The sequence below is a fragment of the Cebidichthys violaceus genome, unplaced genomic scaffold, assembly GCF_023349555.1.
Source record: "Cebidichthys violaceus isolate CVI_PGR_0920_01 unplaced genomic scaffold, fCebVio1.0.p SCAF_17, whole genome shotgun sequence".
Lineage (NCBI taxonomy): Eukaryota > Metazoa > Chordata > Actinopteri > Perciformes > Stichaeidae > Cebidichthys > Cebidichthys violaceus.
In genome coordinates this window covers 8165121-8186797 of record NW_027176340.1, presented here as the reverse complement: position 1 = coordinate 8186797, position 21677 = coordinate 8165121, and the positions used below count along the sequence as shown (strand labels likewise).

Genomic DNA, 21677 nt, shown 5'->3' with positions numbered 1-21677 from the left:
GGGGGGAAAAAAGTGTATTTAAAGTTGATTATTATTATTATTATTGACATATTAACATGTAAGAAGCATTTTCATGTTTTAGCTGGTTTGGGTTGGAGGTATTTTTAAGTACATTTTAAAAGTTTGGTTCTGTAGTGGAGTTAAAGTAGCAGGAAATACTCAAATAAAGTCTTAGTATTGTATAACCACATGCTATATTTTGGATACAATATTTTCAAGGTTAATTGTTTCTTATGTGCTGAAAAGAAATTCATTTTGAAAGTATACTTTTGACGTATACTTTGAAAAGAAACTAACAAAACAATACGATGGCTCTTTAATGATTTAATAATCTCATCACATCACTTTGAGACTGCAAACCTAATTACTGTTTATTACATGAGTTAATCAGCACTAAATTGAATGGCTAACAACATTTTTTACAACTTTCTCAGTTGATGGAACTAAACCAAAAGGTCAATGTATCGGGAATATCTCTGAGAGGACGTTATGTACCAGACTTTAATGAGAAACACCTAATTACAACCCATCCATTATTTTATTTCTGCTTGATTAATCATATTCTTGTGATGCAAAATGTTCCCCTCTCAATTTAACACACTGTCAGGGGTAGGCTGTTGTGAATACAAATTCTGTCTAATATTCGGGTACATTAATTTTTGGTATTTCCTGTCTGACTCATGGGTCTCCACAGGTTTCTCCACTGAAGCCACCCTTAACTATACAGATGGGCCTGCCAACTGACCACATCTTGTTCCACAACAACCTCCACTAAATCACTGTGCACACCTCCAGTTAGCCAAATAAATCATCGCTACTGTCAAGGTGGGAATTTAATAGGAACTAGAAGACAACACAATAGCGAGGTTTGGGCTGTGTGGTGGGTAATGTGCTGGTTGATTACCTGCCACTTTAGAAGAAAATTTAAGGTTTTCAATTCTGTGGGAAATCACAGCATCTTTGTAAATTCTTCAGTCTTCCAGCACATTATCTATTCCAGGATGACATTGCTCCACTATATCTTTACACAGCAAGTTGTTGCTCGCTGCTATAATAATGCTCTGAATGTTAAATAGAGACAGCTCACCCCAAAATAAAGAAAATACATATTTTTCTTCTTACCCATAGTGCTATTCATCAATCTAGAGATCTTGGCCATAGAGATGTGTGCCTTCTCTCCATTATAATGGGACAATATGGCTTGTAGTGCTCCAGCACCAAACAATACATTTGAAAAACTCAAAAGCAATGTCTCGCTCCAGAAATCTATGGCTGAAAGAGAAATAGTTTCTATGTGAAACTGCTCACAACAAGGTCTGTGGATTATCTTCAGAGACATTGCTGTTGTTTTTTTAGATTATTTTTTTGCCACTTTCAGCAACACAAGCCGAGTGCCGTCTATTGGCCTTATATTGGAGAGAAGGCAGAAATCTCTACACCCGATATCTCCAAAACTAGGCAACTCACACCAAAACAATCTAGATTGATAAATAGCACTACACGTAAGAGGAAAATATGTATTTTTGATTTTGGGGTGAACTGTCCATTTAAATTCATTCCGACTCTCAATTTCATTCCAAATCCAGCTTGTGAAAGTCATCTTTTATTGTTCTGGTTTTCATTTAACTTCCCCAATACCAACCAGATTAAATCATCCACAATCTTACACCAGTCTGCCATGGTGATAAAGAGGCCCAATTTATTTTGTCCAGGAAGAGTACTGGACCCCAAGCTTCCACATGATATTGATTAAACAACTTTATTGAAAACAGAGAGCACCATACACACTATTTCACTGTTATCAGCGGGACATTCAAAACATAAAAAAATGCTGCATGGCTACATTTTGTGCCATCCTGCTCCTCCTGACCCAGTTCAATAAAGAATGACATTTGAACTGAACACAAGGTGAAAGCGTTTTCTTTTTTCTTAGCTGGTGGCATCTTGTCTTCCCATCTAAAGCAGGACTTCCTGCCTGTTGCAGCATCTGTCGAGACCACCGCGGTCTGTGCAGGTGGCAGCAGTCTGTCTGGATGTCAGGTCAGTCCTATATAAGCTCTTTCTGCTCCGTAACGCTCTGTATTTCTGCAGGGACAGACACTCTCTTCAGTCTACACCACCGATGCTGTGGGGCTACAGAAAGTCCTTCCGATGGGGACACAGTGCCATCTGGCGGAAGCTAGGAAAACTGAAGGACGTGTTCTCCTGCATCTCAGTTTATATCAGCTACAGGTCAGTGAGGGGACAGTCTGTCAACACTGATTAACTCGACTGCCTATAAAAAAAAGAAGAGGGAAAGTCTGTTAAATGAGCTGGCCAAGACTCAGCATACATTAGTTTTATCCTTTATAGTCACTAGCTAAATGTCTAGCTGTTTCTGAGAAAATGTAATTATTCAAAACACACACATTGCACTAATGTCATTTAAAATAATGGAGTACTGACCCCCTTCTGACAACGCCACACCTCTCCTGCTGCTTCCCCATCTTGTGCCTGCATTCAGCTGATTTTGTAGTTGCTAACAACAAATTTCTGACTGCATGAAGCGTTGACTACCATGATAAAATCAAATGAAAAGGAAATGAAACAATGGGTGGCAGATAAAAAATGTTTAATGGATGTTTTCAATGTTAAATGATTTCATGTAAATGACTATTTGGAATTTCTAGTTTATGAAGAGATACAAAGTGCATAAATGTTATGACACTGTGTATAATAATGTATTATTAGGAATCCAGTGCACTTATTTACAGCTGAAAAACATAATAAAAAACAATATATCCTACATTATGTTTATTGGGATCATGTACAATTCCTTCCCTTGTCTTCATTTTACGAAAACTTAAAATTTGAGTTTTTACATCCAAACATGTTTTTACATATTCAAATGTTTCAACAAGACACAAAAGAACAGTACAAATAAAAAACAGGAAAAATGTAAAATGTACTGTAATATGTAACATTGCAAGTATAAATATCCAACAATACTGGGACTCTCTACTGCATATAACCCAACATAAACATTGTGTTCAGGTTGATGGTGTATTCCAGCATTACCGATTTAAAATTAGGCTCAGTAGGTTAGCAGCATTTGTTATTGTTTACACAAACCCACAAAGGGTTGTATTCTATTGGCTTGCTGTGTTCTTTTTTCTCTGCCAACTGTTTGCATTGTATTTTCGTGTCAAGTTTATATTTTATTTTCATGCTCCTTCCATTTCCCTTTTCACTCATCTTTTCCTTCACGGCAGTTTGCATAGTTAACTTATGTTAGAGTCATATTCTGGTCTTTTATTAAAACTCATTTTGTGTGCTACAAATGGGCCGACACATCTCAAAACTTGACAGATTGCACAAACATCCCGGACGTGTTACAGCTTGGGGAATACGTCACACCATGCCCTCGATGGTGTCCAGCGTCGGGGAATGCTCAGCCTCAGTGTGCTGCGCTTCCTGTTGCCTGAAGACCTGCTGGTATTCTTTCAACATCTTCACCACCTCTTCGTGTCCGAACTGCATGGCGTCATCGATTGGTAGGTTCCCCCACCTGCACAGCAATGAGTAAAAAAGATGAAGAGAGGAATGAGCAGATAAGTTATGGAGCATTTTCAGCAGTGCACAATAATTCAAGTTACCAATGTGGTAAAGACAAGTTCAAATGTTAATATTAATTAATTCACAGTCTTGGTTTTTATCTGTTACTAAAGGAAAATTCTGCCATTATGGCATGTGGATCTAGATCCAGGTAACCCTGAATACTGTTTCTTTTACGTGTTTGTACTAGAGAAGCAGTACCAAATGAGACTAAATCGTTTGTGCCAGCAAGTTCCTGATTTGCAAGAATGGAATGACAAGATGCACACCGTTCAGTTTTCATCAACTACTTCTGGACTATTGTCACATTAGCCACATTTTTGAGAAATTCACCAGGTTGAGATATACTGGAGCTACTTAAGTTACTTTAAGTGTCTATACAGTTGTGTTTGTTTAATCAATATTTGTAGACGTTCAGTTCATGGTAAACATCAATTACTTTCATTATCTCTGCCAGGCGTAAACCCGGGGAGAGGTTTTGTGTTCGGTCATGTGTGTGACTGTGTGAGTCTGTGCGTCCGTGACTGAGTGAGTGTGCACCTCTGTCTGTCCACGCTTAATCTCACATTCTGCTGCAGCAAACCACATAATATTTGGGTGGACAGGTATGGCTGCATGCTCAAGGACCTCTCGTGGTTGTGGGGATTCATACGTTCTCAAAACATCTGTTATTACCTGTTTTATACTCCCATTGACTTACTTCTCACTTATCACCCTTAAACGCTCTCCGTTATTTTGAAACTTGTTTTTGAGATTGAGTGAAGTCTGTTGGACGAAGCTTTACAGCACCAGTATTATTCATTTAATCACACAATACAGCAGTGGTCGTTGCAGATACACATGAACAGAACATGTTTTCAAACTAGGGAGTCCCACTAAGACTAGAAACCACATTCTTGGGAGACAAATGGGAAGAAGCATCTAAATATGGGTAATTTTCAGCTAAGTACGTCATTGATTCTATCTGAAACCATAAAACAGACTAGAAAGTAAAATATTTGAGCATGTTAAAAGGCCAAACATTTGTAGCAGTGAAGAAATTCAAAGCTAAAGGATAAAAACAGAAGTTATATATGATGTTCTCACCTGTCTTCTACAAATGGATCAACTTTGCAGATTTCAGTAAGGAACTTCACCACATCTATATGACCTGAGGATAAACACAAAATATGACAGTTTATAGTTCCCCATCTGGGAGAATTACAATAGATAAAGACAATCTTTTTCTGATTCGACAGAAAACACTGTTTTCACATTGGTGTCAAAACCTAATGCCAGCGCAACACACTGTATAAAATCATATTGCCCCAAACTAAAAAGGATTTTCACAATTTACAAGTTTGTCTAATAGCGTGACAAATTGTGGGTGGAAAAAAAACAAAGCTGCTAAAAATACAAACTACATGGAAAAAAAAGACGTATGACTCTTCCCTCCAGTCACAAACCAACTATGAATCAGATTTAGGAGTGCAAAGCTCTGCCTTTTTCATTTGCAAGAAAACTGTTATTACTCCCATTTTTATCTTGTAAATAAATGACTTGCTTACCAGGCTCTTTTTGAAAAATGTCACTGCTGAACACGCTGCAGCGGAGCATTAAATCTGTGCTGTGAATAAACCTAGAGCACAACAGATGATAAATAATCGACCATATGGTGCCCTGAGAGGGTCTGCGAGCTGATTCGTTATTGGGTTTGTATAATGTGAGGCAAAGGTACTGGGCCTCCCTAGTTAATCAAATAAAGTGAATACTAATTTAGCACTAATTACAGCTGTGAACACACAATGCAAGTAAAACACAATTATCCTCTAAGCTTAATTGTTTGTATGATAAAGGTGATCTTGAGTTGTTGTTTTAACCAATCCTCATTAAGAAATTGAAGTTTTTTAAAGCTGAACTCTTTAACTTTCTATAAGCTGCCTTCTTAGAACCACAGCGAGCACATAGTCGTTATATTGTCTCACCTCATCGTTGTTGCGATCCACCTGTCCTATCCTCCGTCCACCAGGACAGGAGGGGACAGGTGTGGCCTGACAAGCCGACCAACATTTACCAGCAGAGGTTACGGATTCTCCAACCAGAGAAAATGTGCCAGATTTAGTGTTTTCGCCTCGCTTCAATAACTTAATACATACTGAGTTAAAGGGCTTGAACAACACACACAGGTGTTTTCACTCTGGCTAATTAGATCTCTGCTCAGGTTGATGTCGTATTGCTGGTTAGATTCCTTTCAAACTTGCTCTGGCATCTTGTACAAGTAGGTAACGATAACCAAGGCAGCCGTAGTTACTCTCCACCGAATGCACGACCCAGAGCATGATGGGAAACTCCTGGCTGTTGCCTGATCAAAGAGCTGATTGGCACTTAATTTTGACAACAAACACCGCGTTTTGTCCAAAATCTTTGTTTTGCAATATTTAACGTATGTAGGATGACAGTTCAATATATATATATATATATATATATATATATATATATATATATATAATTAGCAAACTACAGGTAGCCTACAGAAGAATAATCCAACCGGTGTATCTCCTCTCACCTCGAAAGGTGCAACAAAACCAAAAGGAGGGTCATAGAGATGTACACGCCCACATAATGCTCTAATCAGGCAGAATAAGTGAAAACCCCTGTGTTGGTTTATCATAGGCACATACAGTAGGGCTGAGCTGGATATTTAAGTGATTTATTTATGTTTCATTCATGATTCATTGGAGTTCATAATTTTCGGCTTTTCAATGCAGACCTTTGAGAGCTAAGGAAGTCTTATTTTTGCCAAGTGGTCAAACAGATTTGCTGCCTGACTGCTTTATAGTTTGCCTGTGGAAGTGATTTGATGACTAAATAACAGGACCTCCAGATGAACAGATCATGTGGAGCTCACCCTCTGCTGCAGAGATATGTAGCGCTGTTCGAGAATCATAGTCTTTCAGGTCCATGTCCATGGATGAGAGAGCAAACCTGAAGGAACAAATACAAGTAGAGTTCACCAATACTTTCTTTCATACATAAAATGAAAAAAGGAAAGTAATGAGATGAAAATTAAATTATATAAATATAGAACTACAAATACATACCTTAGATTTGAGTTAATCAACATGCAAGTACCAATATGATTATTTTCACTTATGTAGACAAGCTTAATGGTAATGAGATGTATTATAACAAAAGAAATACAAAAAATTACCCTTTACATCTGGAAAATCTATGCCAAGCAGCATTGAAGCAGTTTACTACACCTTACCAAGACACTTTATGTTTGATATTCATTAAATTTGTGACCTATCTGAGAGTTTTTCGGCCACCTGGTGTTAACATTATGAAGGCCATCTGTTATATGGGACAAACAATGCTTGAGTTGGCTGGTGATGTACCTTCTCATGGCAGACACATCCCCACTGTAGGCGGCGAACATCAAATTAAAAACAGACTTGTTCTGCAAATACAGGGAAATAACATAAACACAGAGACACAAAACACATTAAAGACACAAGCAAGAACAAACTGACAAAGCAACAAACCCTGTCATCTCCATCCAGTCTGCGAGGATCCTGCTTCTTTACAAAGTGCCTCAGGTTGTCATAATTATGGAAATTGAAGAGCGAAACGAGCTCCTGAGGGTGATAAGGTACAGTAGAATGGTTAGAGGAGGAAAACGCTGGAGGACTTCTGTATTATTTTATGCTTTAAGACAAAGAAAACTATGATGCAAACAAAGCAAGCTCTTTATCGGAACAAGGTGAACAAATGTTTAACAGAAAAACCAAACCTCTGAGGCCACTGGAATGATTTTATGTCATCATGCTCTAGTAATCAGAATCAGTGCCTTTCACAGTTTGTTTTCTTTAAGGCAGCTATAGAGTTTACATCTTGATGATATTGATTGTTTGACCTAAACTTTTAGGATTCTGGTTTTGGTAGAACAAACTTTAATTGGTTTGTCTAACGAAGCAAGTTAAAGCCACTTTGTGTAAGATTTAGAAACGTTGGCTCACTCGAGTGGAAATATACAAAAACAGCAGCACTGCAGCAGACAGTAATAACAAAAAAGCCACCAAAAATGATTTGATGCTATAATTCCATAAACATTCTGCACATAGTGGCCTTATTTAAGTATCCTCTCCTTTGCCAGGAAGAGTCCAAACGCAAAAACCTTTGTCCAACCTGGCAGAAGTGAATTCCCCGAACGCTGTTTCCGACTCTGTCCAGAGGAGGAGACCAGCACATCACTCCCATGACGTTGGGGATCACCAGCAGTATGGCACCGGACACCCCGGATTTGGCCGGCAAGCCCACCTGGGAGATGAGAGACGTGGGATTTGTTTGAGGTGAACAAATGAACAAGCATTTCCTCCACTTTTTAATTTCTGTTGGTACACTCACTTCCTACTGTTACTCACATGAAAAGCCATCTGGCCAGAGAAGTCATACATGCCACATGAGTGCATGAGACTCAAAGTGTTTCGCACCGCCTCGGCACTCAGGACACGCTCGCCTGTGATTGGACAGATCCCTCCGTTGGCCAGAGTGGCAGCCATGATGCTTCCTGATTCACAGGTCACCTCAATGGAGCAAAGCTGAGACCAAAATGGGAGTAGCAGTTCATGGTCAAAACCATTGAATCTTTTTTCATGACAGCGAAATCAATATAAAGCTCCACAAAATGATAGATGTAATGACTCTTCATGAAAAGCTCCACTCACAGCAGAGCATGTTTACCTGGAAGTAGAAGTCCAGGGAATCGATCATATCTGCTCCCGGCGGAAAACACTGGTGAATGAAATATGATCATTGTGACTATATGAAGTATGCCAGCCTAGCAACGTGCAGATGTACTTTGATTTCTCAAATTAGAAAATCAAGAATATCTTGGTCTGGTCATAAAGTTTTATTTTAGTCTGTCTCCTCAAATAGGGTCAATAGGTCTTGACTAATGCCTCTAACATGATAAAGCGGATGCACAAGAAGGAATCTTGGTTAGCCTCAAAGATCGTTTGTCTAGGAAATTGATGATGGAAGCAAACATGGATAAATGGACGGAAGGAACATAAAAATAAACATATTGCATTCTGTGGCTACAGATAACAGAAATATTAGGCTAACGAAAGCCTTTCAAACAAAAAGAAAATCAAACAAAAACAATATCCTGGTCAAGTCTGCTTTTCTTACATCCTAGTAGAAAATGTGTTTTTACCAGACAACAATGATGTCTAGCTTTTCAAAATATTAGCTAATCCTTTACATGTAGAGCTGAAACAAAAAATGAATCGATTTGTTTTTCCTCTATAACATTTTTGGTATTCAGCTTTTCCAATGAGCGGATTTGCTAGTTTTCTTCTGTTAGTAATTGGTAAATTAATCTGCAATGAAAATAAATGAGTTCAAATGTGTCTCTTTAAAGAAACATGTAATACACGTGTCAAAACAGTCAACACACTCAGTTGGACACAGAGTTGGAATGCAAACATTAAGCTTCATCTCGAACAGGCAAATAGAAAGCCTTTCCAATCCCACATATTTCAGCATCCTGTAACTGACCTTCTTCTCTTTCATGTAGTATCCGATGGCAAAATTTCTGTTGCCTGTTTCTTTTTCTGACTGGAACCTGAGACAGAGAAGCAGAGAGGTCAATACAGAAACATCAATAATGCAAGAGAGCAGTGGACAGGCAATTTGCCCAACACTGTCTTTCAACTTAGGTGTGCTGAACGAAGATATATTAACTTCAAAACGCCTCAAATTTATTCGACAGTACACTCACATGGCATTGCTGAATCCCACATACTCCTGGCCGGCCATCTTTTTCACAAACTCCATAACCTGGGCGAACAAAGACAACGTTTTACGTGTCCTGCAACGTCTCTGACCACCGACACAATCAACCCTCAGCTTCATATTCATGGCGTTAACAGAGAAGAGGCGCACTACTTACATAGTCAAACTTCTCTGCCTTATTTGAACGAGGCTGAAACACAAAGCGAGAGGCATTTGCATGTGTTGATTGTAATTGCCACATTCATGAACAATGAACTTGACTGATGACTTCAGTACTACAGTACTCATAACACTGTGGTGTGAAACAATACATGAATGTATCACTGATTGCATAATTTAGTACCTTATTATCAGCGGGTAAAGTACAAGAGCAAAGATAGGCTGTGGTCGTAAACCACAGAGCTCAGGTAGAGTTCAGGGATTAGTTCACAAAACAGGATTACAGAGAACTGTAGAAAAAATAAAACTGTTTTTTTCTGATTTTAATTTGCAAGACACACTTTGAATATGGTAATGAAAAACAGTCATATGCTGTCAATAAGATAGGAGTTCTCAAAATATGATTACACAAAATAAAGATATATTAAGAGCTTATTACAGTACAGCTGCTTCATGACATTCTCCCCAGGCTAAGATCATACTCATCAACAGACTCTCACTCAACAGCCTGCAGGCTTTAAACTAGAACACTGATTTAAAATAAGTCACTGATTTTCTACAAAACAAAAACAAGATGAACATTTTCAGTCTGAATACAGTGTTATAGTTATAGAAAAAATACTTCAATGTAATGAGAGATGTCTCAATACAATTTATGTCCAGTGGAACTCCTGTCATTTTGTGAAAATAAAAAAAATGGAAACAGTTGCAAAATCTAACGCTTGTGTGACTCCAAAGTACCAGTTTGTAACACAGCAGGCCGTACATGTCCATCTGTTTACCTCGATAAGGGAGCTGATCACAATGGCTCCAGCGTTCACCATGGGGTTGTGGGGCTTATCTAGAAGAGAGGACAACGAGATAAGACACAATGTTAATGAGGGCCTTCATACAAAATACATAATGTATCAGTATGAAGTTTAATATTTACTGAGAGCATAGACTGTGCATAAGAAGTGGACGTAGTCACCTTGACATCACTCATTTGTGGACTACGGTTTTGAAGCCACTTTGTTTTTGCAACCAGACGTGACACAAGATGGTGGAGTTAAATACATCCCGAACGCTGATTACGACATTTTTAGGCAACATAAACCTTAAAATTAACTTTCATGAAAACACACTGTGAAAGGGTTAAAGCTGTAAGACGATAACACGGAGAACTCACAGACTGGACAATGGCGTGGTAGCAACCTGTCAATAACAAGGTAGCCACGCCATAAAGCACATCCTGCTTTATTGTCTAATTTACTCCAAATGGGACCATAATTTACTAAATGAACATCACGCTGTACTGAAGAAAACTTGAAACTACAGATTGAGACCATATACACATGTTTACAGTGTTTACTGAGGGAATAAATCAAGTGAGAAGTAAGGTAATTTTTTCATAGACTTCGATTCAATCTGACTTCTTTTTGCAACCAGAAGTCGCCCCCTGCTGGTCAGTAGAGAGGATGAACGTTTAAGGCACTTCCTCATTGGCTCCACATTTGAGACCTGGCTGAGAGTCCACGAGGTATTGATGTAAGCTTTTACAATCCAACAGGACAGTGATGAGGCCTGACAAACCTTCATCATCAAGCGAAAGCATGTTGAACTTTAGTCCACTGGGCTCCATGCCGACATAACGGTGAACCCTCTCTGTCCCCATCTCATGGACGGCGATGGCGTACTGCAGGGGCTTCACACAGGACTGCAGGCAGAACGGCAGCTTGGTGTCGCCGACTGAGTGCCTGGAGGAAGAAGACAGGATGTTTCAACTCTCACTGAACATTAAAACAGATCCACTTTGACAATCACACCTGGAAGATGTACTACATATTACTCAGTACTACCACAGTCGTATGAGTTGGCTACTCAGCAGCAACACTGGGGCACTTAAGTTGTTGGGTGTCTTTCTTGAGGTAATTTCAAATAAGGAAGAGGGCGAGCACTACCTTGACTCCCTCGTAAGGATTTATCCCCGTTTGTGATTCTGTATGCCAACGTAGGGCTTAATTGCATCAATATCACAAAACAAGAACAAGTTAATTCGTTCATTAATTGACAAAACAAATCTGCTGAGATTGAAAGTCCATTCTTTACTCTCCACTTTAAATACACTCAACACTTTAAAAACAAAGTTATTTAATTAAACATACTCTTATTTTGTTTGTTTGTTTTCCATATTCTATTGTAAAATTGTATATTTTTAATTATGTGTTATACTATTGCACTGTGTTTAATGTTAAGCACCAATTACCAAGTCAAATTCCTTGTATGTGCAAACATACTTGGCAATAAAAGGTTTCTGATTCTCAATCGTGGAAACAGTATAGTCGACAGTACAATTTCACCTAAAGGTCCACTGAGTAGCTGGTCTGGAGCTTTCAATCATATCACATGGTCAGCATCAGTCAAATCAATCTCAACTTTTAAGCCAATAAGGATGAGAAGTCTTAAAAATTCTCAGGAAGTAATTTCTAGTATAATGACGACCGTGAAAACTCTGCCTATCGATGACGATCATGTGATATAAAACAAGCTACAAGCGCCACAAAAGCTACTAAATGGACCTCGTAGTGACAATGTTTTTGTCAACAACAAATCTGTAATTCTTACCTCTGGCCATCCACTGTACACAAAGACACCCCCCACAGCTCTGGACTAAACTTAGCGAGTTGGGGGATGTAGTCTGCCACCTAAAGGCAGAAAACACAAGAGAAGCACAGTAACAGTTAATTCACACAGTTTAAGATTCAGGATTAAAGTGTCAAAACTAATATTTTGCTTGTGCAGAAAGTTGGAGTGAGGGAAAAGTCAATGAAATTCCAACAGCATTTTCTGTCTCATGCAATAATTCCATTCATCTTCAGTATTGATTTTCATGCAAGCAAATATTGAGAAGGCAGTATGAATTTAAAGGAAGCTATGTCAATATTTAACTGAAGATTGTTCTTGACTAAACCATACACAGCACCACTACTATCACAATAGGTAAAAGAATCTGTAACAACACTTGTTCAAGGCTTAAACAACATTCTACACTCCTTGTGTTAGTCACTAAAAGACTCCACAATAACTTATCAATCATAAAATTCAATTTTCACTTCTACACAATAAGGAACAAACGAACAACAGACGCATACCCTCCCATCACTTTGGCTTTGAACTGTGTTGTAGATTTTATTTATTTTTTGTGCAAACACGTCAAACTCCGGGATGATAAATTTCTTTCTGAAGGCCTGGATCAGCAGGACGATGTTTCCACCGACACACCTGAAAGAAAAAACCACATAACGCAGGGGCACTCAGAAGCACTCTCTGAAAATGAAATAGATACTTTTGGAATTACTGTAACATAGTACGTGTGTGTGTGTGTGTGTGTGTGTGTGTGTGTGTGTGTGTGTGTGTGTGTGTGTGTGTTTGTGTGTTGCATTCGCTGGTGTGAGAGCAGCAGCTGCCGGCTATCAGTCTAAGCAACGGGCCTTTGCTTTGACCAACATGTCGGTAAATAAAGCTGACATGTCCTGACAGACACTAACTACATACACTGTCACACCTCCAGGTTTTAGTTTATTAAGCTGAAGGAACATTTCACCACATTTCTGACTGTCTATATGCAAACACATGTTAGCTTTAAGTTTACACAGAGGTTTACTGACCTGCTTTGTGCTAGTTATATATGAATCAACAGAGAAGACAGGGATAAGAAAATATGTTTCTGTTAGCTATTATCATCTTTTTGGTAAATACCGGAGTTTGATTGCAGGTACAAGAAATCACTCCCAACAAATGATCTGAAATATTAGATTTCAATGACATGACTCAGGTGAACTGCCATAGAGGCATTTCAGTCAGTCTCAACAAACCTTCACAAATGTATTCATTTAAATTGCATTACTTTATGAATGTGTCCATGGTGCTGTGTGAACCTGACGTTCTTCACATTGTTGTTAAACTGGTCATAAATGACTCATAGTCAGTAATGTGATGTATGTGTTGGAGACAAGGGAAGAACGACAGAGACAGAGATAATCATGCAGCAGGTCACATACAACAAATGCTTCATTCGAATGGATTGTGTCGGAAGGTCAGACTAAAAATAGTTTGGGCTCATGCCCACACTGGGTAGTGAATGGAAAACCAAACCCCATGAGACAGTCAGCGATGACACAAGTCCAATCTGAACACACTCCCGGAAACAGGCAGTAAAGTAAGAAAACTTGGAGAAAAATCAAGTGTAATATCTCCTGCCAATTATGAGAATAAACCCATGATTCTTGTTGCTCGTTAAAGGTGGCGAAAAGTTATCATGTGTGTATGCGTCTGAGTTGCTGATCTGCAGTATAATAAACCTTTAGTTTAAATGTAGAAACAGGACATTTTTTTTACAATTTGGAGGCTTTCGACAAAGTAAACACAATTTACCAACTCTTATTCTGACAACATAATGTATAATCTGGAGACATTTGGTATGATTAAAGAAGCAAATAATTAAACAATTATCTGTTGGTATAAATCCTATGAATCCTATATTGTGCCTCTGGGTTGATCGATTCCTTTAGATCTGCATCTACATACTTTACGTTTACTGCTGTTGAAGTGAGTTGTCTAATAGTTTTGATCACCTGATTCAGTAGCCCCGTGTCTTACCTGTGGAAAAGGTCTCTGTCCATCATCACCTCACCAACAGGGTCCTTCACAGCATGTCGAAGCTCCTCCATGCAGTCCTTCAGACGAGGGTCTGATGGGTGAAGGCCGGTTCTCTTCAGGGCCTGCAAACGACAGTGGACCAGATAAATATACAGACAGACAGGTGGATGCTTGGTGTGTGAGGCTGGCGGGTCTTAAGCCACTTACTGAGGTAAAGTATGAAACGGGGACTTGTTCTTTTCCCTCTGTGATGGTGTAGAAAAGCAGGTCTTCCACTCCCAAGCTGGGGCACTTTGAACGAACATTCCTGATGAAGTGAAGATTAAACTCTCAAAAACAGAAAGCAAACATTCTTGTTTGCTATAGGCCTTTTTTTACAGCAGACTTTTTGACATGACATAGCAGGGTAAACACAGGTGTAATTGATCATTGTACTTATGTGTCACAGCCATTCCAGTGAACCAGCATGCACGATACCAGCACCCTGGCCCACCTAAAAGAAACAGGGTGATAATTCATGTTATTAATAAGACCTGTGTTTACCTTGTAATTACATATCAAAAAGGCTGCTGCGACAAAGACTTATTCAACAACACACGGCTACAGAAGACATAGCTGAGATAATGATTTCTTCTAAAATTGCTGCTTATCTTCATTAAACCGTTCAATCATGCAAAAAAAAAAGAAGCTAATGTCATTATTAGGTGACCGATACAAGAAACAAGAACTTTAGATACCTTCACATATGTGTCAGTATAACAAGAAATGTTGCATTCACTTTGTATATGTGTTATGATGTTCAGGACATACTATATTAAATACAGGTTTTTATAGGTGCACCTTCAGTTTGCATGCAGGAGATTTGCTCTCTTTGAAACTATTTTGTGTGCCTCATGTTCTAATATCAAAGAGCAAATTCCATAATTTATAGCTGACACATGGTGATAACTGACACTTGGCCTGATAACCACCTGCGTAGTTCCTGTTGACATACAGTATTTCTATATTTTGTAAATGCTTCTTAACACTACTATAACAAAAGGCCTGGGTAAAGCTGACATATGTAGGAGAATCCACTCAAGTGTTGGCACTGAACTGTTGTTCTTCACCCAGAGACACTTACGTTTTGAGATGGAAGCGATCCAAGTGTGTAGGCGGTGGTTTCTGGGACGTCGTTGCTTTGGTGGTCAGACAACATGCTGGCTGGATGATGAAAACCTTCTTGGCCGCATCTGTGTGTTTGACGATCAGTTGTACGGAGCTGGACAGACGCAGCGCTCTCAGACAGTGCATGGCTCCCCGCAGAGCCGCTCTGACAGCTCGGTTTCACGGCTAAAGGATTCGGCAGGTAACACTGACCGCTGGTTGTTAAGAGCAGTTTTCAAGAGGCTCCTGTCAGACTCACTGTCATTATGGCAAGCTGAAGTTTTGCTGCCTTCAGGTGTCGTCGGGAATTTTGTTCTTTCAACTCCTGAACTTTTTTTTTTTTTTTTTTTTTTTTTTTTCGCCAGGTAGCTGGTACTGTTGAATCAATCGTGAAAAGTTCTACAATTAGGTTGCTGTATTTAAGAACCTTTTTGAGGTCATTGTACTTAACTTGAGTATTTAAATTCAGCTAAGGCTACTTTATTCTTTTATCAGACACTTATTTCATTTTAGAGGGAAATATTGTAGGTTAGACTACTTTTAGGCTATTAATACATTTAGTTAGGGGACGGATTATGATGTATTATGATGGATAAAGATAAGACTTTATTTATCCCCTTTGTAAAATGTACTAGCTACCTGGCAAGCCACACATTTACCAGCTGCAACTTTAAAGTAATGTACATATTAATACATCAATAATTAGATTCAGAAATATAACATACATTCCTATACACTGGGCCATTCTGCATGATGAGATAAGCCTTCTTTCACTTTTTCTACTTCAAGTATATTTTAGTTCAGCTATACTTTTACTAAAGTACAATTTTGAATGCAGTCTTGTACCAGAGTATTTCCATACTATGGTATTGCTACTGTTACTACTGTAGAAGATCTGAATACTTCTTTCATAACTGGCTAAACTAATCATTCATATGCCTGATATTTAACCTATTTATGCACTACAATATACAAAAAGTACCTCTGCAACACTTGACTTTAGAAAAAATAAAACTTTCGGCATCAGACCCATAAGTTAATACTCACAATAACCGAATATGCGCCACACAGTTTTTTACGAGGTGCACTTGAAAGCAGCAGAGGGTTTATTACGCTAAATAACAAACAAACCCCCTCGTGTGGCAGCTGTCTTTTGACTGACAGCTCAAGTGGCCAATCAAGGGCTAGAAATGTATTTTGTGAGCAGAGGTCTGTCATGAGGACTTCATGGGTGTCAGTCAGGATGTGTTTAACGTTTTGTCGCCATACGATTCGGTATTACGAATAAAACAGACCAACAGTATCAGGGTGCCAAGGTGCCAGTGCGTAGCTATGATGGAATCATAACATAACCTCACACCTGTCACTAATTAAGTCAGGGATATGTAAATCCACAAAAGCCTTTGACCTGTTGTGTAACAACACATGGTCAGCTAACAAGCCTCCTGGTTTATTATTATGATTACCACCAGCAGAACCTGTTCAGTACATTCTGTCAACGTAGCTTAACTGATAACTAACTGAACAGATAGCTTAAATGTACTGTCTGAGCAACAACACATGTTATCAAGGCAAATACAAGGGAATTAAATGTGAGTGGACTTGAAAGTATGTAATTGCACAAACATGTATTATATGTATGTACTATATCAGAAAAATGTAGGTGATTTAAATGCCTGTATAATATCAGTGGGATGGGATGAATCATCATTTCCCAAGTTTTCCCTTGTTTTCTTTTGATAGACAAACACTAAAATATTATACCATTTGGAGAGTAATGCATAATAGTGACAACAAAATGCTTTCTTTTGTGTCGCGCTGCCTTATGTGCATTTTCCAAATGGCGGTAAAGCTTTGCTTTTAATAAAACTAAAATAAAAACTAAATGTCTCATATTATAATTTTTTTGCATGGAAGGCTTGTTGCTCTTTCTTTTATTTGTGTATACAATACGCTGATCATTGCATTCTGAGAGTTTCTTGATAGTAAAATCCATCCATATCAAGGAACATAAATAACAGTGTCAAAAGGCACAGCATTGTGTCAACAAACAAAACAATTATTAAACAGTAAATTACACAATACAGTTTCATTATTTTAAAGGTCTCAAAAAAAAAAAGAAAAACAAATACTTTTACATGCCAGATTAAGGGCAAATAAAGAAAATAGGAGCAACATCAAGTCACTGCATGGCCAATGTAGATAAGGAATATGGGTATTTTGAAAGGCAAAAGATTAATTTCTCTGCACTGCATCAAAATGACACAAAATGACATAGAAACGGCTGATAACTTTGAAGACATTTCATCAAAGTGATCATGAGTTACACACTCTTTGACGGGCGAGGCAGCACCAGCTTCAGCCCAATGTCAACTACACAGGAAGGCATGTAAGAGAGGGGGATCCAGATAAGCTTAGCATCCCAGCCGGGGCTGTATCTGGTGCGTGGGTGGGCAGCAGTCAGAGCGTGCTCCATGCAGCCGGTCACCTTGGAGAGGTCTGTGTCGCAGATAGCATTCATGATCAAACGCTGGACCTTGATGTCTGAAAATAAGAATATATATAAAATAAGATATTTTGTGCATAAAAATTGATGGCATTTTTTATTTTTTACTTCCCCCTCGAAATGTATTATTGATAATATTGAGTGAGATTCATGATATTTTAAAGTCCTAAATTTCCGAATGTATATTCTTTTTAAAGGTGTAGTATGTAGGATTAGGTGGCATCTAGCGGTGAGGTAGCAGATTGCAACCAACTGAAATTTCCCCCGTGTGCCAATTGTGTAGGAGAACTAAGGTGGCCGACACAAAGTAGCAGAAATGCGAATGGCCCCGTCTAGAGCCAGTGTTTGGTTTGTTCGTTCTGGGCTAATGTAGAAACATGGCAGCCAGCTCTGTGAAGACTATCAGTATGTTAGATGATACAAAAGGCTCATACCAAGCTAACAAAAACACAACAATTCCTTCTTCTTTCAGGTGATTAAGTACTAAAGAAAACATTTGTATTAAAGGTGCAAGATCCAGGATTGGGAGTATATGGACCGCCTCTCAAAGGCATGGCATGGCGATGGCGAGCCGGCGGCTCACAGGTAACAATGCAACAGCACTAACAATGCAAACAATAGAGAAGATATAAAATATAACAATGTTTAATACAGCTCCTTTTACACTATATTATTTCTGCCAATTGAGCCCCCTAAATGCTACACAATGGACCCTTAACATTGTTGAAAAGTATGTGAAAATATTATTGATTGGAAAGTTTCCTTCAGGTACAACTGAGCAGCTTGTATTCAGGAAACAAATTCAATAGGACTTTTAACATTAACTTTCACTTCACAGGTTTATTTCAAATGTGACAGGATTTTTTGTATATTTGTGATTTTGATCACAATCAAAAGACAGTGATAGTCATAGTTTCAAATAACGATTAGCAGTCTACTTACATTTATCAAGGTACTTGTCTCCATAGCTGGCTTGTACTTCGGGGCTGAGCTGGTTCCACAGGCGTTGCAGCTCCCTCTCGAGGGGGTCCAGGCTCGTCACTGCGGTCTTGAAAAACCCCGGCTCAATGATGCACACATTGATTCCAAAGTAGTTAATATCTCTCCTGACAACAGAAACGTCACGTAGAATAGCATAAAAACGTGACATGTTCATAGATTTATATAGGCAACAGAGATTTAAACAAGTTTCTGACACTGACTGCAACCTTTTGATTGAACGTTTTATATTATAAATGGGCTTTGTGGTTTGAGCGTAACAAATAAAAACCCAATAGTATGTCTATTAAATAAACACAGTAAGACTGCCTGGTCTCATGAGCCAATATTTGTCTGCCTGGAATATGCAGAGGCAGTTTGTTTTGTGTATTACTGCAATTTATTGAATGGGATATGTTTTATTGCTCTAAATGTGTGTTATTGTTAATCTTTTATAGAAAAAGAGCATGTTTAATATAAAAATCTATCTGCAAACCCAATATCCCTCATGGGACAGTGATGATGTGAAGATTACAACTTGAATGACTATTTGTTCTTATAATTAGAAGATAGGTTTTCTAAAAGTTAAGGATAACTGGCTCCACAAAATACTTTCTTTGTGTTTAATGAAGCTCACCGGTTGTTACAGTACGCTCTTTTTACCTGAGGCAGTCAGAGAAAGACTCCACTGCAAACTTGGAGATGCAGTATCCACCACCGTTAGCAGCCACCCTGCCGAGAACCGACGATACGTTTACAATACGGCCGCGAGCCTTTTTGATGAGGGGCAGGAAGGTCATGGTCATGGCAATCACTCCATTCATGTTGACTTTCAGTGTGCTGTGGAAATCCTCCACTTTCATCCACTCTGAAGGACCCATGGGCAATGAGCGTCCAGCGTTGTTTACAACACCCCAGAGTCCTGCAAAGAAAACGAAAGACAAAGCGTGGAAGTACATATCTTGTGTTGCAGATCGGCCTTTTTGAAATTTGATCGAGTCAGTCATCCCTTTAATCAAACAATGCAGCATCATCTCTCACCTTTATCGCCGACCTCCTTCTTGGTCCACTCCATGGCTTTCTGGACGCTGTCCAGACTGGTCACATCCAGAAGGACGGTCTTCAAATAAGGGCCCGCCGCCCTCTTCAGGTCATCAGCTCCCTTTTCCGTGAGACAGCCAGCGAGCACGTGGAAACCTTTACGATCGAGCTTCTTACACAGCAGGTTTCCAAAGCCCGAGTCGCAACCGGTCACAAAGACATACTTTTCAGTGATGTCCTCGATCTCCAGGCTGTCCCTGTACAGCCACACGATAATCCACAACACCACGAAGGTGGCACTGATGTATGACCAAGCATTTTCCCTGAAAGAGAACGGAGAGGAGACGAAAGCAGGGATTTGACTTTGAGAAAACATTCTAGAGGTGTAAGCCTGGAGGGTAAACGGTTTGGTGACAGCAGCCAAATTACTGCTGCACAAAATGTAGTGTAGCATCATGGATTCTTACCCTAAAACGTCATAGACAAACTGCAAATCCATGCTGCTTCCAGGATTAGAAGTGAGTCCTTGGTCACCAGGAGGACGTAGTGCTTGCTAAAAAAAAAAGTTGAGCAAATGTTATTGACATGGCAAACTGCCACATCAGATTTTTCAGGAATGGAAAGTAGAAATACTTCAGACGACTTATTTCAGGAATCCCCATAACCAAATCCCTACTCTATTTCATCATATTTTAGGGTTCATGGAACTTCTCTGATAACTAAGGGAAACAATGAGTTCGTTCACAGAGGGCCTTGAAATATTGAACTGCTCTGGGCACATGAGAAATCTTTGGATAATACTCTTATGGGAGAAAGAAAGGTATTTGTGAGGGAGGGGGACCCGAGGAGGGAGGGGCGCATTGTTTTGAAGCATAAATGTACAGCCCGTGACCTAGCTGCTTAGGCTGCTCATTAGCTGAAAACCAATTAGTTCCCCAGCTTATTAGTGGTTAAAAGATACTTCTATGGCCTATTTTATCCATGAAATCAAATTTGCCTGCGGACTTAAGTAAGTTTTAATTAATAATTAGTTTATATACTGTTGGTGCTAGCTTGAGAACATTAGGTAAAACACAATTGACCCTGTAAAATTAGGGAAATTAAATTTAGTTTCTCAACACTAGTTAATATATTCTGAAAAATATAACAGAATACCTTAAAAATGTATATATCAATCAGGTAAAACTACTCAAACTTAAAACCCCAATTATTGCTTACTGTAAGCTTTTTTTTTTATTAACTTTTAAACTAATTGTTTCATGGATTAAATATGAGACATTCGCAACAAGAAATTGGGATCATTGTCAATATTACAGAGTTTAATGAGTAGAAAAACACATCAAAGCACACAAGAATGTGAAAGTACTTAGTTTTAATTCAACAGTGAGAGAGTTAATTTCATAAAAACTATATTATCCTACCTTTTCCTCTTTTTGAAAAGTGATGGATCTCCACAAGTTATCCGTCCTCTTCGCTTTCCCTTTCAGGTTATTCTTCTGTGTTAACTCAGAGAGGCTGGTCAGAGAGAGGCTTTATCCCTTTGGTTTATCCCTTAAGACAAGTCCGCAATTGGTAATCCCCAATCCGTAACCACTGGGTCTGTGCATGTGTGTGTGAGTTTAAGAAAGAAAAAGTGGTGGGAATTACAGCAAACATCACAACTTTCCAAACACAATGTGAACTTGGATATCATATAACTTTTTTTTTTGTTATAGGTAACTTCTCGCAGTACATGATCTATTTTTCATGCCATCAAGTTCTTTCAAGAAATCGACATGAAATCTTGCTTGTTCCTTTTTTAGAACCTGGTGGTTCTGAGGGTATATAGTATAAGTAC

At 38.8% G+C, this 21677-nt stretch overlaps 2 protein-coding genes across 2 annotated transcripts; both read right to left on the bottom strand.

The window, feature by feature from the left end:
* Positions 1–2594: 2594 nt before the first annotated feature.
* gls2b (glutaminase 2b (liver, mitochondrial)) lies at positions 2595–16128 on the bottom strand. The gene is made up of 18 exons (XM_068712450.1): positions 15293–16128; positions 14377–14476; positions 14170–14291; positions 12663–12792; positions 12136–12215; positions 11104–11267; positions 10314–10372; positions 9530–9562; positions 9359–9417; positions 9136–9202; positions 8317–8367; positions 7998–8174; positions 7762–7893; positions 7119–7211; positions 6972–7033; positions 6482–6558; positions 4681–4744; positions 2595–3547 (listed from the first exon to the last, which is right to left on the bottom strand). The coding sequence occupies exons 1-18, from the start codon at positions 15460–15462 to the stop codon at positions 3391–3393; spliced, it is 1797 nt and encodes a 598-aa protein (XP_068568551.1). The 5' UTR covers positions 15463–16128; the 3' UTR covers positions 2595–3390.
* Positions 16129–17638: 1510 nt separating this feature from the next.
* On the bottom strand, positions 17639–20339 carry rdh5 (retinol dehydrogenase 5 (11-cis/9-cis)). Its single transcript, XM_068711739.1, has 5 exons — positions 20308–20339; positions 19841–20163; positions 19463–19721; positions 18764–18927; positions 17639–17859 (listed from the first exon to the last, which is right to left on the bottom strand). Exons 1-5 carry the CDS (start codon positions 20337–20339, stop codon positions 17639–17641), a joined length of 999 nt encoding a protein of 332 aa, XP_068567840.1.
* Positions 20340–21677: the final 1338 nt, after the last annotated feature.

What these genes read in the sequence shown, in the direction of transcription:
- gls2b (XM_068712450.1), bottom strand. Translation starts at nt 15,462, where the DNA reads ATGCACTGTCTGAGAGCGCTGCGTCTGTCCAGCTCCGTACAACTGATC. An exon ending in GCTTTCGCTTGATGATGAAG is followed by an intron (nt 10,373 to 11,103) that starts GTTTGTCAGGCC and finishes CCTCTCTTCTAG; the next exon opens with ATAAGCCCCACAACCCCATG. An exon ending in GATCCATTTGTAGAAGACAG is followed by an intron (nt 3,548 to 4,680) that starts GTGAGAACATCA and finishes ATTGCTGTGCAG; the next exon opens with GTGGGGGAACCTACCAATCG.
- rdh5 (XM_068711739.1), bottom strand. Translation starts at nt 20,339, where the DNA reads ATGGATTTGCAGTTTGTCTATGACGTTTTAGG. An exon ending in TCTTTCTCTGACTGCCTCAG is followed by an intron (nt 18,928 to 19,462) that starts GTAAAAAGAGCG and finishes TTCTGTTGTCAG; the next exon opens with GAGAGATATTAACTACTTTG. An exon ending in AGACAAGTACCTTGATAAAT is followed by an intron (nt 17,860 to 18,763) that starts GTAAGTAGACTG and finishes TCTTATTTTCAG; the next exon opens with ACATCAAGGTCCAGCGTTTG.